The sequence below is a fragment of the Mercenaria mercenaria genome, chromosome 14, assembly GCF_021730395.1.
Source record: "Mercenaria mercenaria strain notata chromosome 14, MADL_Memer_1, whole genome shotgun sequence".
Taxonomy (NCBI): domain Eukaryota; kingdom Metazoa; phylum Mollusca; class Bivalvia; order Venerida; family Veneridae; genus Mercenaria; species Mercenaria mercenaria.
In genome coordinates, this window is record NC_069374.1 from 63,372,986 (window position 1) to 63,390,196 (window position 17,211).

Consider the following 17,211-nt stretch of genomic DNA (forward strand, 5'->3'; position numbering starts at 1 on the left):
GCATTTCATGAATACTTGCTCCAACATTTTAGCTCGACTATTTGAAAAAGCTATATATTGTACTCTCCGGCGTCGTCATGAACATGTTAAAATTTTATCGAAATTTTCCCAATTTCACTATATGCATGATTATCTTCTTTACCACTGCTCACTACTTCACGTAAGGATTGGTCTTGGCAAGGGGGCGACTTTTTCAACTGGTTTAAGGTTAGGCACCCCAAATATCAAGGTCACTGTGATGTGTGTAAAACAGAGTAGGGTGTACTAATAAATAGTTAGTGTGGAATATGTAACAAAAAATGTGAACGAAAATCATGAATGGTGGTTAATGGGGATTGGATACAAGTGAATGTGAGAAATATGTTGTTGTTTTTTGAAGGGGAGGTGGGGGTGGATATGAGGAAATCTAAAGAATAATCAGTTTCTTTTTCTAGGGTGGGGTATGAGGGCTTCATTGAAACAATATAAGTAAATTTAAAATAAGAAAAAATGGTGGGATGGAGGTATATTGTCCGGTTACGATATAAGACGTAGGTGTGGAATATGTAAAACATATTTTGTTGCGATTGTGGTAGTAGCAGATGGGTGCAATTTGGTGGGACAGAGGTATGTGGGGATATGAGGTTTCTGATAAACAAAAAAGAGATATACGATATTTGTTAAAATTTTATTGACAACTCACATGACTTGTTTGAAATTTTATTACATTTTTCTTCATAATTATAGATGTACAGGAACAGAATATTTATCAATTTTTTTTTTCAATTTCAAAATATATAAGAATGTTATTATATGTATTTTAACATAATGAGTTAAAAGAATTATATATAAATGTATAGAATTGATAAACTAGTAAATTTCGTTATAAGCAAAAGAGATCATTTTAAAACTTAATCTAGAGATCACTTTCAGACAATGTCTGCTTCATTTATGCAATTTCTGAACAGAACACTGGCATAAAACCACATTTTCAGCCTTAAGTACAACCACTAGTAAAGTATTTATATACGCTTTCTATACACCAAGTTTGGTGACAAAATTGATAATTAAGAAAAGTGTACTTAGTTTAAAAGCTGCAAAGGAAGCTATGGTTCTTACTCCTTACTAATTTAATGATAATTAAGACAAGTGTTACTGTGTATAAAGTTTAAAAGCTGTAACATTTTTAGTATTTGAAAAGTGAATCTAAACTAAAAATTTAACAAAAAAAATACATAAAGACCACAAAGGGTCATAACAAAATTCATCCACCTCATACTAACAAAATGCATGTCTGAGTAATGATTCTTGGTCTATTTACTCGCATAATGAGAAACAAATGTACAAATCTCTGATAGTATTAAATTAAAGTAGATCCAAACAATATTTTCAACAAAAAAAATCCCGAGTAAAAAAGAGCCATAATATCAAAACAGAGTTATGGAACTTACACAGTGTTTGTCATGTCATCACAATCAACATGTGTGAAATTCAAATCATTCCCAGTAACGGTTACTAGATCTATACCAGCTTATTACAAAAACGTTACCAAACATTGCTACCTTGACCTTTGAGATAAGGGTCTGGGTTCTGCACATGACACCCTGAATATTTATAATATACTTCATGATCCATCCGGGGACAATTACACTATTGTACAAATTTATATTACATTCTTTTCAGGGGAAATAGATATTTGATCACAACGCTAAAATGCGCACACAAATGTAGATACATATTATACCTCGTTTTCAAATGGGAAAACTGATCACTTTAATTTATTGTTGTTTTTTTATTTTTCTAACAGAAATAGCTGTTGGTCTTTGCTTTTTTTTACTTAATGTCCTCTATTTCAAACAGCATCTTTTTCTTTCCAGAGCATAAACATCGTCTTTTTATCATCTTTGATCTGTTTTGTAGACTTCTGTTTTCTCAATCTGTTCAGAAAGGTCTTTGATCCGAGTCTATAAAGTTAAATGAAAATGTATGAATGTGTTATCTTACACAATTGTTGTCTACTGAATCATCGGATATGATGTAATTTTCTTGCCTACCTAGCGGGGGAAAGTATACATTTGTTCGGGCATATGCAAGGGATAGATTTTTCTATCTTTCCCTAAGTCTCCAAAATAAGGCAATCTTGAATGGAGTGAGTGATGAATATCACATCATATCCAATGGCTCAACAGACTGCAATTGTTTTATTAAAGTAACATTATCAGATCTGCCTGATCTAGCTTTTGTATATTTCTCCGCTTCTATTTTTCATCAATGATAATAAAATCAACTGACAATTGCTGGCATATCTTTCTATGTATAACATAATGCTTCAAGAAACAAGAGCTGTCCGTAAGACAGCGCACTCCACTATTCGGCGATTTGACTGTAAAATGAATTTATGTCTCATGTCATATCAGATGATGATTATAAGGAAATATCTTTAATTTCAAGTCATTATCTTGCCTAGTACCAAAGATATGTCTATAAACGAAGCTTTCGAAAAAATTCAACATGAAAATAATTCCAAGTATAACAACCTGGTGACCTTGACCTTGGGTATAATGGGTCCAGCCCCTGCACATACTTTGTTTGTATGCTGGACAATGTTTATGTGAGTTTACAGTAAGATATAAGCAATAGTAACAAAAATATGACAGAAAAACAAAGGTTGCCGAAAAACTTTAACCTTAAAAATAATGTAAGTATAACACCTTGGTGACCTTGACCTTGGGTATAATGGGCCCAGCCGCTGCACATACTTTGTTTGTGTGCTGGACAATGTTTATGTGAACACACAGTAAGATATAAGCAATAGTAACAAAGATATGACAGAAAAACAAAGGTTGCCGAAAAACTTTAACCTTAAAAATAATGTAAGTATAACACCTTGGTGACCTTGACCTTGGGTATAATAGGCCTAGCCCCTGCGCATACTCTGTTTGTATGCTGGACAATGTTAATGTGAGCTTACAGTAAGATTTAAGCAACAGTAACAAAAATATGACAGAAAAACAAAGGTTGCTGAAAAACTTTAACCTTAAAAATAATGTAAGTATAACACCTTGGTGACCTTGACCTTGGGTATAATGGGCCCAGCCGCTGCACATACTTTGTTTGTGTGCTGGACAATGTTTATGTGAACACACAGTAAGATATAAGCGATAGTAACAAAGATATGACAGAAAAACAAAGGTTGCCGAAAAACTTTAACCTTAAAAATAATGTAAGTATAACACCTTGGTGACCTTGACCTTGGGTATAATAGGTCTAGCCCCTGCGCATACTCTGTTTGTATGCTGGACAATGTTAATGTGAGCTTACAGTAAGATTTAAGCAACAGTAACAAAAATATGACAGAAAAACCAAGGTTGCCGAAAAACTTTAACCTTAAAAATAACCCAAGTATAACACCTTGGTGACCCTGACCTTAGGTATAATGGGTCCAGCCCCTGCACATACTTTGTTTGTACGCTGGACAATGTTTATGTGAACTTACAGTAAGTTATAAGCAATAGTAACAAAGATATGACAGAAAAACAAAGGTTGCCGAAAAACTTTAACCTTAAAAATAAACTTTGGTATAACACCTTCGTGACCTTGACCTTGGGTATAATGGGACCAGCCCCTGCAAATACTTTGTTTGCATGCTGAACAATGTAAATGTGAAGTTACAGTAAGATATAAGCAATAGTAACAAAGAAAGACAAAGACTGCCGAAAAACTTTAACCAAGAAAGCTCATGTTAACGCCGGGGCGGGTAGAATAGCACCCCTGTTCTCCGAATAGTGGAGCTAAAATGTTAAATAAATAATGATATTCAACAATGTTAAAATCACTGAGATCCAAACTGCAGACCAACCTCCTGGTTATGTTTTTAACATTTTATGACATGTGCAATTCTTGTTAAGCATGAAATAAATCTAGGTTGTGCACAGTAGGAGTTAACACTGGTGTTCTTACCATTTACTTTTTCTTCTACTTCTCAAACTGACAACAATATTATCCCCTCCACCACCAATCAATGGAAAAATTCATAATTTTTTGTTGTTGTTGCTGAAATAAAATTAAAAAAATAATGCTTTTGAAGTTCATATTTTAAATAATTTAATCACAAGAATGAAAAATAGTTTCATTAAAACTGTACCATAAAGGGAGGTAATCAGAAAGAACAGATTGAGCAACACTTTCTCCTATGTCAATCAATATTCAAACCTACATGGGAACACTTATCTAAAATTGGATTTAAAAAGAACTAATGTATAACATGCTCACAGCTAACAAGAGGGCCACGATGGCCCTAGATCGCTCACCTGACTTTCACAGATTGACTTAAAACTAAACACAACGCTTTTCAAAGTTTTCCATACAGCCAAACAGGGAAAACTGGTGACTATTTTAATCTAGGATATCCAGTTTCAAATTTGACCTAGAGTTTAATGAAAATCAAACATAGATTGTTCACAAGGTTTTTATATGCTTTAACATTGGGAGCTAGTTTTTTTTACCTCAGATAATCTCGTTTCATCTTAACCTATATACAAAGTGACCCATATTCTGATAAAAATATATAATGAATATATCAAATGAAAAACGTGACCTCTAGAGTGTTAACAATATTATTCTATGATTTGACCTAGTGACATAGCTTCTAAGTCATGTAAGCCAGTTACAAAAGTTACTTAGATTTCATAGAGACACATAGTCTGGCAAAGTTTTAACTAGTGACCTAGTTTTTGACCCCATGTAACCCAATTTGGTACTGACCTAGACTTCACAGAGATAAATATTATGAAAAAAATGTATGATGATCAAGAAAAAAATGTGGCCTATATAGTGTTAAAAAGGTTTTTTCTGTGATTTGTCCCAGTAACATAGTTTAATACCTCAGGTATTTAAGTTTTGAAACTGACCTAGATTTCATAGAGACAAACATTTTTGCGAAGTTTTATGTAGATCAAGAAGAAAATGTGGCCCCTACAGAGTTAACAAGTTTTTCTATGATTTGACCTAATGATCTAGCTTTTGACTACAAATAACCAAGTTTCAAAGGGTGAAACCTGACCTAGGTTTTAGGAGACAAATGTTCTGACAAAGTCCTATGAAGATGAGGTAGACAATGTGGCCTTAAGTATTTACAAGATTTCCTATTAACTGACCTAGTAATCTAGTTTTTCACACAGATGACCCAGCAACAAACATGTCAGTGATTTTATTAGACTGTTGAAGACGGACGATGACAAACACAGAGTGATAACAATATCTCACCTTGAGCATTTTGTGCTCAGGGGAGCTAATATTAAATAGGATTTGAAAGTCCTGATAATATGCGCATATCAACTTCATATTGATGCTGTATACCAAGTTTCATCTAAATTTGATGGAAATAGTGATAGCAGAGTACACAAGGAATTGTGACAGACAGTCTTATAGTTTATACATTATATACACCTCCCATGTCTTTGACACCAGGGCTATTAAACTGAATCATTCATTGTCTTAGTATATAAATAAAATTTAATTTTCATTCAATAAAATGGAAGATTAATTTTTAAAACTTAAATTCATAAAGCCTAATTATAGGCTAGAGTGTTTATTGAATCTACAATTTATTTCAGTAGCAATACCTGTCAATTATATTATTTCCTTATACCACTTCTGCCATATGCACAGTATAACGAAACAGGCTGGGTTGGAAGTACTCCTTTCTTTACAGAAACTTCTTTGGTTGGGGTAGCTTGTAGACCTAAATTCAATAAATATTGATTTTAAAATCATACATGTTACATAATCTTTGAAAATCAGTCTTTTTTACAGATCAGTTAATATGAAATATGAAATAAAAACAAAGAGTCCTTGTGTGGAGTTGATTAGCACAAGGGGTAAGTCCTTATATATCTTTATATACTTCTGCATGAAAAATAATTTTGTATGGGATTATTTCTATCTACCAAAACAATGGCCTGTTTTGCAGCATACCAGTTTTCAGCCCAACCATTTTAGGAATCATTGTAAATATATAAAAACAATGGTTCTATCTAACAGTAATATTACACTTTAACTAGAAAATCAGCTATATTCATGTTGAGAATTGTTTAAATTTTTGCCATCCAATGTGCAGAAATTCTATTTTATGAAAGAAAGGGAAGTATAGCAAGAATTGTTGTTTCATGTGTGTTTACATTATTTGAAGTGGCAACTTACCTATAATAGAGTCTGTGCCATCATTGAAACCCTTCCTCTCAGTCTGTCTTTTTTTTCTTTTTCAAGAAGGTAATTTATGATGGGGTTAATGTCACTCTTGGACAACCAGCAGTCTTATTTTCCATTGCTATATAGTAAAAAAAGAACTGATATTTGATATTTTCATCAATGAATACTACAAGTATTAAAACTATTGATCTTGTTAGGTATCTTAATTAAAGTACTGTAGTATCAGTGAAGACTTGTGCAATGTTTTATCAATTTAAGCAATTATTACACATCAGAGACATACCACATCAAATGCTGATGCTGAGAAAAACTGCAGGTTTTCATTTTCATTTAACCCATCTTTTCAGATACGAAGTTTGCAGTTAATAGCCCATAAACAGTCGTAATACATTTTTAAGTAATAATGATCTTGTCACTATCACACTTCTGTAGAAACAACTTTTGTTGCTTAGTCAACATTTTCTCCCCCCTTGAGAACAAGCAAATACTGCTGTTTAAGTTAGGCAAGGATATTTACCACTTTTGGTTCAGTGTAGAAAACCAGTAAGTTTAGATTATTAAGTAATATAATTCAGTCTTTATCAATTGCAAATTTTTATCCAGTTTATTTTGTGGGTGTTTAATATGGCAGAGAATGACTTTCACAATATCTACATACACCCATTACATTCAAACAAATCCAGCAAAAGATTGCTTGAATTATTAGCTTGACTCATATTTCATAAAAACAAAATGGATAGAGTTAAATTTACAAATGTAGTAAGTAAATATGCTGAATTACATAAACTGAAAGAAGTCAATGGGACTAACCTGTATTTTGACTGTCATTTTTGATGTTCTCAAACATCTTCTTAATTTCAGTTGATGTGCAGAGAAGAAGCTTCTTCAGATCTATAAAATTAAATCAAATAAATAATATAAAGTATAAGCAAGTATCCAATAATTTCAAAACCAAAAATTTCACTTTAATACTTCAAGTGTCTAAATAGTTAATAGCAAACTGTTACCGGTTTAGCTGATTTAGTGATAACTTGTCAATAAATTGCTTATGTAAAATGCTAGGTGAAAATCTAATTCAATATCTAGGTAATGAATATCCACAGGGATTGTTCTGAATAAATTTTATTATCACTGTCAATCCAAGGTTTTTAAAAAGTCACATTCACAATATTTACATTGTGCATATATTGCAATTCTTCTTGCTAACAAGTATGTGAAATGGAATCACAGATTAAAAATACTTTCTGATAGCAATATTAAACAGACTGATATGCAACAGAAATTTTAAACACAGAAATTCAAAATTACTTTGTCCTACAACACAGGGCAAACAGGACCATAGACTGCAACTTCATTTCCCCAAGTCCACCTTTCAGTTCCCTGTAAAAATAAATGACACAAAAACATTTTAATTCATATATATGTATTGGTTTATTACACTTTTATAATTTATGTTAATTTTTTGGTAAATATCAAATGGCAAATCTATTTTTAAAAATAGTTCTCACTTGTGTTGGAGATATGAAAACTCTACTGCGATTTCCGTTAGTCACCGTTATTTATTTTAGCAGTTAAAACGAATTCATCAAATTATGAGCATAATCCAAATTTAAAATACTAAAGAAAAGCTTAATTTTATTTATTATTTTAATCATTCAATCCTGAGAAAAACAAGAAATTGATGAAAGATCCATTATTATGCACAAATGACTTAATTATTTTTAATAATTCATCAAATTCGCAATAGTGTTTTTCTCCGGGTTAAAGGATTACAAATTTTTTCAATGTTTTTAATACCATGAAAAAAAAACTAGATCTATACAAAGAGCTCTGAATTTGGCTACCCCTATCAGGCCTCAGTCCGCTTGTCAATACATGCCATCAGCTGTTTAGATGGAATAGAAGCTATGACTAGAAAAAAACGACAGCAATATTTTGAAATCAACACATGTTTTGCTAGATAAATGAAAGTTTCCTCTCTGCAAACACTATTCATATTGATTACTGGGCCTCTAGACAGTCCTAAAAGGGTTGTGTAGGGGTACGATAACTTCCGGACCTCTAGACGGTTACTCAACCCCTAGCCACTGCCTAAGGCTAAATTCATCCGGTTACCGGATCCCTAGTCCAACTAATTTGACGTGATCCTAGGAAATATTGAGATTTCTCATTGATTTATGCCAAAATTACCAAATAATATCCAAAATTACGAATTTTCTGGTGATTTAAACCTATGTATGTAGCCTGCTGTACACAATTAACATTTACCCTGTCTACAGAAGACTACACGCCAATACTCGCAAGCGATAAAACCAATATCTTTAAATGACTGTGTACTGTGATTTATCTTCCATTATTTTCGTCTTTCAAAGTTTGACGTTTTGATTGCCCGTCACAAATATAAAACAATCTGAACGTCGAATTATTTTGACTAACCGGATCCCCAGCCACTGCCAATAATGACATCAATGTAATCTAAAGTATGGGGTCACAATCATAGCAATAATGTTACAAATAATCAGTACCTGATGATGTGATCTGATAATGTTGTGTTTTTTTATCGAATTCATCCATACCGAAAATTGTACCGCTTTTGTTGTTTTGTGCAACGATATTTGACGGAGATGGTCGGTGTATTTTAGTAATTTTACTTCTTTTCTTCCTTCTGTTGCGCGAGGTCTGAAGAGCTATCGGAATTGTAGCTTATATCATTAAGAATATTGAAAGATTTGAGTCGAAAGTTTTCACTCAACTGAGCAATAACTTAAGATTTTTTGTGAAACGCTCTCAAACATAATCACTCAGCTGAGTCGTTTATCAGACTTAAGTTATAACTTGAGTTGAAATATGAGTAAAAACTTAAGTTTTTTTGTGAAACCGGGGCCAGGTCTTGAATGCATTATTGTATATCTAAGAAATAATAGATCTCACTCTGTGATTTGTCGCTGAATAAAATCATCGTTTGGAGTTTTCATGCTAAGGAATTATGTCACGAGGGCGCAACTGATACTGATACTGCTGAAATCGGTGCGGAAGCACGGCCTGATGTTCTGTTGGAATTAATGTAAGGAAATATAAAGAATACCCGGATATATTTTTATAAATTCTTTCTATTTAGGTACACATGAGCTGTTGCATTTTGTTGCATTGTTTTGTGTGTGTGTGTGTGCGTGCGTTCGTGTGTTTGCTGGATTAAGGAATCTGTGTATGTGAATGTTTTACATGTATGTATGTAAAGGAATAAACGGGCTTACAAATATTGGGTCTCAAAAAAAATGAATGATATTTTTTGCGTTTATACTGGTTTAAACCACATTTAGACTCCTTGCAACTCTTCCAAAAATCGCAGTGCGATTCGTTGATTTAAAAGAAGTCCCAGTGTGGTTTAAAAACGTACAAAAATAGCATTTAATTCTTAAGTCAAGTTGCTTTGCACTATAACTTATGTTTATTTTTTTTCCTTTTTGAATTATAAATTTATTCACGTCATCTTCATGATACTGTCAAAGCACTTGATTAAACTTTGTTCATTAGTGTTTTAAATTCTTAAAGTGAATATGCTTAGATAAAAGAAAATTGCTTTGAATTAAAAGTAGAACTCTTGAGTAAAGAAATGTAACAAGGACATTCCTTACAATAAACATTGTTCATTTCGGAGTTAGGACAAATCTCTTGCTGAATTAAAGTGTGACATGTTGAAACATCGATGGGGTTTGTCTGTGAACACCATTCATTCTGTAGTGTATAAATCACTGAAGTCTGAAAAAACTCAGGCCTCATTATGGGATGTATCTAGCAAAATGTCTGTGTAGTGGAGCGAGAAATTTACCTTGTGACCTCTATTTCTTCCAAATATCCACTTTTGTGTTTTATCTTTATTAAGGCAATTTAATCATATAGATATGAAACAAAACCTTTTATTTGATTGAGTTAAATATAGTCTTTTAGTTGATTTAGTGAAATAATCAATTTCGCTAATATACCAGCGATAGCTTGTAGGACATGAGGATGTCCCTGTCAATTAACTCTGTTGTTCCAAATAAAACATTGTGTTTACAGCAGTTGATAACTGAGTATCTACCAGTTTAGGTAAATCACGCATAGACGATATGGAATAGTATCTTAAACTGAGACTCGATGAACGAAGTACTGTATTAGCGCAATGGGTTAGACCGCTAGGTATGACGCCAAAGGTCCGGAGTTCGATACTGGGTTGAAGTATACCTTTTACCTGTTTTCAGCATAGATACAATACCGGTTTTTCAACTGGCTTTAAAAATAATACGGTAATACAGCATACACGGGTTCTTTGTGAACGTCCAATTTTTACCGATGGAATGTAAGTACACTATCCCCACATTATACACCAACATGCCATTCCATAGCTCGAAATGGCGAACATTGAAAAAAGCTTCTGATGAGCGATTTCATTATTCTGAAATTCTGAAACGGACACAACTGACGATTCTGCAACAGATACAGCGGACGAGCCGGAAATGAAATGAATTTTACTGATTAAAATTTCACAGATAATAAAACAAGTTAAAACAAAGTAGAAAAAAAATAGAAAAAAAATAAACGTAATAAGATTAAAGGAAAAAAAGAGAAGACAAACTGAGAATCAAACTGATATAAAACAAACATAAAGCAGGGCTACATAAAACTTTTCCTTAGAAAATAAACCTCTTGCGAGTTTCGAACTCGTGCTATTTTCGCGCTGCATTTGAAAACCGACAGCTTAGCCACCTGAGTTATTTCGCCAATCAAGTAAATGTTGATTTCTATTTGAAAAGTATCATACGAATTCCTATCTAATTTACCGTGACATCTGACCAACCTAAATTATCTGTCTTTGACTCGCCTGACATTTTCGCGCCATTTTTATTATCGTTCGCGGACTGTACATTTATCCCATTCATATGGCTTTGTTTACAAACAGTAATGATACTAGGAGTGCCATGCTTCAGGTTATTCCATCTACAAGTACCTGTTGTGCACGGTTACCAGGGAAATAAAGTTTTACCCTAGTTAAACGGTATGCCCACCACATTGGACCTCGCTTAAATCCATGATAGCAACATCTTGGTCCCTACAGCTAGGTCCACATGACCTCCGAGCTTGAAAACAATACTGATTGTCCACAAGGATTTAGTAGGCGTTTATGTGGTCCAGTACATTGTTTACTATTATGTGTTTAATGTCATTTACGGCAGCTGTCACAGCGCAACCTATTGCGCAGTAGCCGGTCCGTTACATATACATTCTGTTTTTCGTTGAATAAAAAGTTAAATATTTTTCAGAAAATATCGGGTATTCGCGTAATGGCAACAAACTAAATGTAAACATGTTTTAGTCATTAATAAGCGAACTGGACAGTTTCTAGCTAAAGGAAAGGCAAATGCAATGTAAAAGAGGTGTCTGTGTTGTAAAGAAAATGCAGCTTTTTATAGTAAAGCTACGAATGAACACAGTAGAAGTTCAGTTCTTATCCACGTCGACACAGGAAGACAACCAAAGATGACTACAATACAGGTGGATAGCAAAGTTACGGCCTCTATGAGAAATGAACTTAAATTCAAGAAATATATAAATGCTTCAGAATAAAAGCATGGATATACATTATTTTTATGATTTCTTTCTGATGAGTATTATATTATAATACTACCTATACAGTAAAAGGAAACACGGTGCCCGTCGAAGCAAAAAAAAATGTATTAAAAATATGCAGTTTTTGTTAAATTTTACAATATTAGAAAATTTTCTCAGGAATGAAAATTAAGAAGAACTTGTTTTTCAGTTAAATATTTTGAATTTATAATGAATCGTAATAATTTATGCCAATTATATGTTGTGAATTGAAAACTGAAGAAATTTTAAGAACCAGTTTGTCGTACAATTTAATGCATGTTTTGCTTCAGTTCTTGGTCCTCATATTTTAATACCAATCTCAATATGTTCATACACTTATCGGAACGGGCATAGTGACATACCCTAATGATCGCTGAAATATATTGTAGTAGATAGTAACAGCTCATAGAATAAGATTCTATGAAATGGCTTTAATGAGCTTACATTCTATGCAGGCTTACATGCTATGCAGGTAAGTGATGCAGGCAGTGAATTGTTCATCACATATATCATTCTAAAAGTCGCTGATCCAAGGCAATATGAAGATACATTTCTTTGTTAAGCAGAAATTTTCTTTAAGAGAAACCGTTGTCAAAATTTTCTCAGTAATTTTCATTGAAATGAAAACTTTTACAACACTAACAATTACATGTAGTTTTAAATGATGAGTTTGAAATGTAACATGGTGAAGATGTACTGACTTACTTCCAAAGTGAAACATATTTCTCTTTTCAGGACCTAATATTACTTTCATGAATTAGTTCTTTTCTGGTAATGGAGTTATTCAGTATGTAATAAGCCGGTGTTGAGGGCGTGAAAGGTGTTCCACGTTTTATTACCTCTCACAAAAACCTCAATCAAACCCAGCCAACTGTAATTTCACTTGATTAAATTATTTTTGTATAGATTTCATTAATCAAACAATATTTTATCAATGAAATGATTTAGTTCAAAATGCTCATTTCATTTCCTCATCATTATCAATTTAGTTTTTTCTTACGTGGCCTCCGTGGCCTAGTGGTTAAGGCTGCTGACTTCAAATAACTTGCCCCTCACTGATGTGGGCTCGAGCGTAGAATTCTTCATATGAAGAAGACATCCATCTAGCTAACGGAAGGTCGGTGGTTCTATCAAGATACCCGACCTTTATGAAATAATGAAAAAAAGTTCGAAAGTCGCCGCATGAGATAATTGTAATAGTGTCGGTGTGACGTTAAACCCAACAAAAATAACAAACGTGTGATAAGTAAATATGCAGTTACGCTCTGTATCAGTACAAATACCTATTATAGTCTGCCTCACCTAATTTTGGACCTCAGATATATTGTATGTAAAAATATCAATAAAGGTATCGTTAATACAAGGAGGTTAAAATATCCCTAGGCATGTTTTTTTTTGAAAAAATAAAATAAAATGAAGATAAAAATCAAGATTTTATGATTTTTTTCATAGAATTACGTTGTAAAATGACGTTAAGTCCATTAACAATACCAGGTTTAGTAAAGGGTCATGCTTCAGCATTCCTAAAGTCAAAGGATTTGGTAAAAAGTCATTCTGCTATAAAGGTTTTTCTTTGTGGAATAATTTGTCACATAATGTTAAAAATTTTGCAGACATGCAGCAGTTCAAGGTTTCAGTAAAAAATCATCTTCTACATAGCTTGTAGTTTACATTTGTCTTTTCTATTTATACTGTGATTCCTTTACTGTGATACTTTTTTAAACTGCTGAAAACTTCTCCAGTTACCACCATTTATTACAAAGTTGTTGTGCCTTGCTAGGACTTGTCATCATTCATCCAGGACCACAATGGAAATAAGGAGTTTCACATTCCCCTCTTTTATGTCATGCTGGGTATATGAATACATGTCCTGGTATTTTATTTCAGCAGTTATTGGTATTTTTTGTTAGTAATGATTCTCAATTGTCTTTCAATATGTTTTAATTCCTAGTCATTGTATATGTGATATTTGAAAATTGTTTTAATTTGTGTTGTACCATACCATGTATTTTATATACTAAATAAATCAAACAATACAAACGTCATTTAGGGGTTTTCTTGGGGTTTTCATTATTGCCAGATGGCAATGTCGGCCTCACGTGGTGGCCCTTTCGTTACTGTCTCCAGAGCCGTATTGTTAGTCAGCTATGGGTCAGGGCCGTATCCGAAGCCAGTATATAGTCATTTATGTTCATCATCATCCGGCGTAAGGGATGGAATCCGTGTCGGAATGTCGAAAACCCTGTGTAAAATTCTGTGCGGGCCCAATAAAAGAGTTGTAAAAGTGTCGTGCAGGTTAAAACTATTTACAAGGCGTCTGGTCTAGTGGTGTGGTGCGAGAGCTCCCCGGCTGGCTTGAAACGCCTCTGTCGTGGTGCAGTCAGTGGTCCGTTTCGGGAGGCGATTCAAGTCGCTTATAGTGTGGGGGAAGAGGGAGTCCCTGCAGATGGTGGTTGCATCCGCTGTCTGTCTGAAACGGTTTGAGCCACGGCTTATACTGTCGTTAAGCTGAAGTGCTTCAGCTGCCCGAAGACTTCTACCAGATGATGATGAATTTTGAATAGCATTGAAAGTCTTGCGAGGTAACGCCGTTGTTCGAATGACTTCCAGTCTATGTCTTGTACCATCTTTGTCACGCATCCTGGTGTATGGTCGGTGTATGCTGAACGGACAAACCTGGCGGCTTTACGTTGGACTTGCTCCAGTTTGTGTTTCAGTGCCTGAGGCCTTGGGTCCCATACGGTGGACGAATACTCAAGGGTTGGCCTGACCATAGCTGTGTATGCAGTGCTTTTCACTTGCTTGATGCAGTCACCAAAACTGCGGCGAATGAAACCTTGGGGTTCTGTTGGCTTTCCTGGTCGTGATGTCCACATGCTTCTGCCAGCTCAGATCTTCACTCAGACTCCTAGGTACTTGCTGCTGTCGGTGGTCTGCAGGACTTGGCCGTGGCTTTAAAGTGTATGTGGTGTTGGTACATATTCTGATGACAGTGCACTTTTCTGGGTAAAATGACATCTGCCAATCCTGTTCCCTTTTCTCAAGTGCTGCGAGATCGTTCTGTAGGCGGTCAACGTCTTGTTGGGACATAATTTCCCGGGAAAGTAGGCTGTCGTCAGCGAACATGTTGTAAGCGATTTTGACCTAGATCAACAAATGATTTCTATTTTAAAATTTTAAAATGGCATTTACCTTGGTCGCCAGAAACTGCTTGAACAGTGATACTGTGATAGCATTTTCCATTCACGTACAATGCCCAATCAACTGCAGGTGCCTGTATCCTGATATGCGTGCCGTCGATGCAGCCTAGAACGTTCGGAAAGCCGGCAAGCTGGTAAAATTATGTAGAATTTTTTCTTTTCTCATCTGGAGTTGGCCATTTTACAAATTATTTCAAGTGACCAATTAATGCATCTGTCACACCACCAACAGTCCGACTAACGGCCCCTTTGTTAAAGCCCGTAGTAATGCCACTGACTTGGTACATGGCACCAGTGGCAAAAAAAATATAAGGGTTATTAGAATCTGTTGCTTAGGGGCTATAGCACTACTACGACTTGTTGGTCTCTTAAGGTCATTTAACAACAAATTTTCAAGATAATCAATACCATTTTTTTAAAAAAAAAACTATATCTTTCCAACATTTCATTGTCTCTAAGGTTTTATATATGGGTTGTGTACCTATATTCACGTTGCTTCCTCACTTTGATAATAGAACGGCAGCCATCTTGGAAAACTCTGTTGAATTTTAACGGAGCTCCTAACCTTGATTAGTTTAACAGGAGAATCGTCTGTTAAAATTAATTTTAAATCAGTCGTTAAATTTGAGCAACAGAATGTTCGACTTTCAGTTCGCCTTTCAGTCAATAGCTTTTTGGTACGCATCCCTTTTAACAGATAATGGTACTGTCAAAATTGAAAGATGGACAAGTTCATTAAAGAATTTTATTAGGGTAAGGGGTTAAAGAAATAATGTACAGCAGATACCTTATTTCAGACTACAATATTAAACTCAGAATATTTTTGTGTTTGAATTCTTTCACTGTATACTATTTTTATTGGAATTTTTTTTCAGTGTGAAGTAGTACATCAAAATGTGGCAGCACAATTGCTTGGTGATCGTAGATCGACTTCACGTCAATTTTTGTGTAGCATATGGTCAGGACTTCATACAATTTGTTATCTACATGATCAACTCTACAGAAAACCACTCCTTTTCCTGTGGTGTTCAAGACTTTATAATAACCAGTGTATAATACAAGCGAAAGAATTATAACAAACAGATCGTTCTAAAAATTGTTTACATGGTAACACATGTTCTTTATGGTGAATTTGATATGGAATGCTCACAACAAAACATATCATTACACCATTTTGCTCGAACGCGGACTGATTTAATGCATGAAGAAATATTTTGATAACCATATGATGAAAATATTTTGATAACAACAGTAGCGTGGAAAATCATTTTTCAGCATTTGAAAGCCATATTGATATCTTAATTTGGGTTTATACATAAAATTTGAACTGTCGAATTACTTTTAGTGTTATTAGATTAGCAAAACAATCGAAAAAGTCGACAAAATGCAACAACTGCTTAAAATAATTAAAGAGAAAAATAGTAGCGTGGAAAATCATTTTTCAGCATTTGAAAGCTATAATTTAATTGATATCTTAATTGGGTTTATAATTTGAATGTTATTAAATTAGCAACAAATGTCGACAAATTGAAACATCTCTGAAAATTATTAAGGAGAGAGTTTCAAATAAGCTTAGCCTTCTACTCAATCCTTCATGCTTTAAAAACGTAGCGTTTCATGTTGTAAATGTATTTTATGAGTACCAAAATAATGCCCCCAGACTATGTTTAATGGCGTATCCTAGAGTCTTTCCTTTGAATTTTAATATAAAGATGAATAGTTTTGGACGCTACCCGGCGATTCGAGTTAATTGAATAAAGTGTTTTATGCAAGGTGTATGCATGTTATAGTGTTAGTTCATATCTACATTATATGTTAATATAAGGTGTAGGCTATCATATGTACCAATATAGGCTATCCAAAATAAGCAAAAGAAAAACATTTCGGATACAATATTAGATCTAGAAATAAGTGTTTTTTTTTTTTTTTTTTTTTTTTTTTTTTTTTTTTTTTTTTTTGCAAAGAGAATCAGTCTATATCCTTTCCGCTACCGTAACGTAGTAAAACGTATTAGCGCCTGATGGGCCTATTACGCTTCCGTAGAATCAACATTTATTTCATGAAATTCATTTTGAAAATATTTCTGAAATGTCTAGGTCTGCAGCTCTCAAATACGGAAATATCTTACATCCGAGGCATATATTGCCACTTTCAGACAACATCAAAAAGAACCTTTTGAACGATTGACTAAGTT

General features: G+C 33.9%; 1 protein-coding gene across 1 annotated transcript in view; it reads right to left on the minus strand.

Moving 5' to 3' along the window:
• Window positions 1–1,895: 1,895 nt before the first annotated feature.
• The window catches only part of LOC123527054 (uncharacterized), a 491,978-nt gene continuing 476,662 nt past the window's right edge, over window positions 1,896–17,211 (minus strand). The window contains exons 12-14 of the mRNA XM_053523703.1: window positions 7,498–7,569; window positions 3,940–4,032; window positions 1,896–1,943 (exon numbers count right to left, since the gene is read on the minus strand). Coding sequence (XP_053379678.1) covers window positions 4,011–4,032; window positions 7,498–7,569 — 94 coding nt within the window. The 3' untranslated portion in view covers window positions 1,896–1,943; window positions 3,940–4,010. The remainder of the gene's footprint in view (window positions 1,944–3,939; window positions 4,033–7,497; window positions 7,570–17,211) is intronic.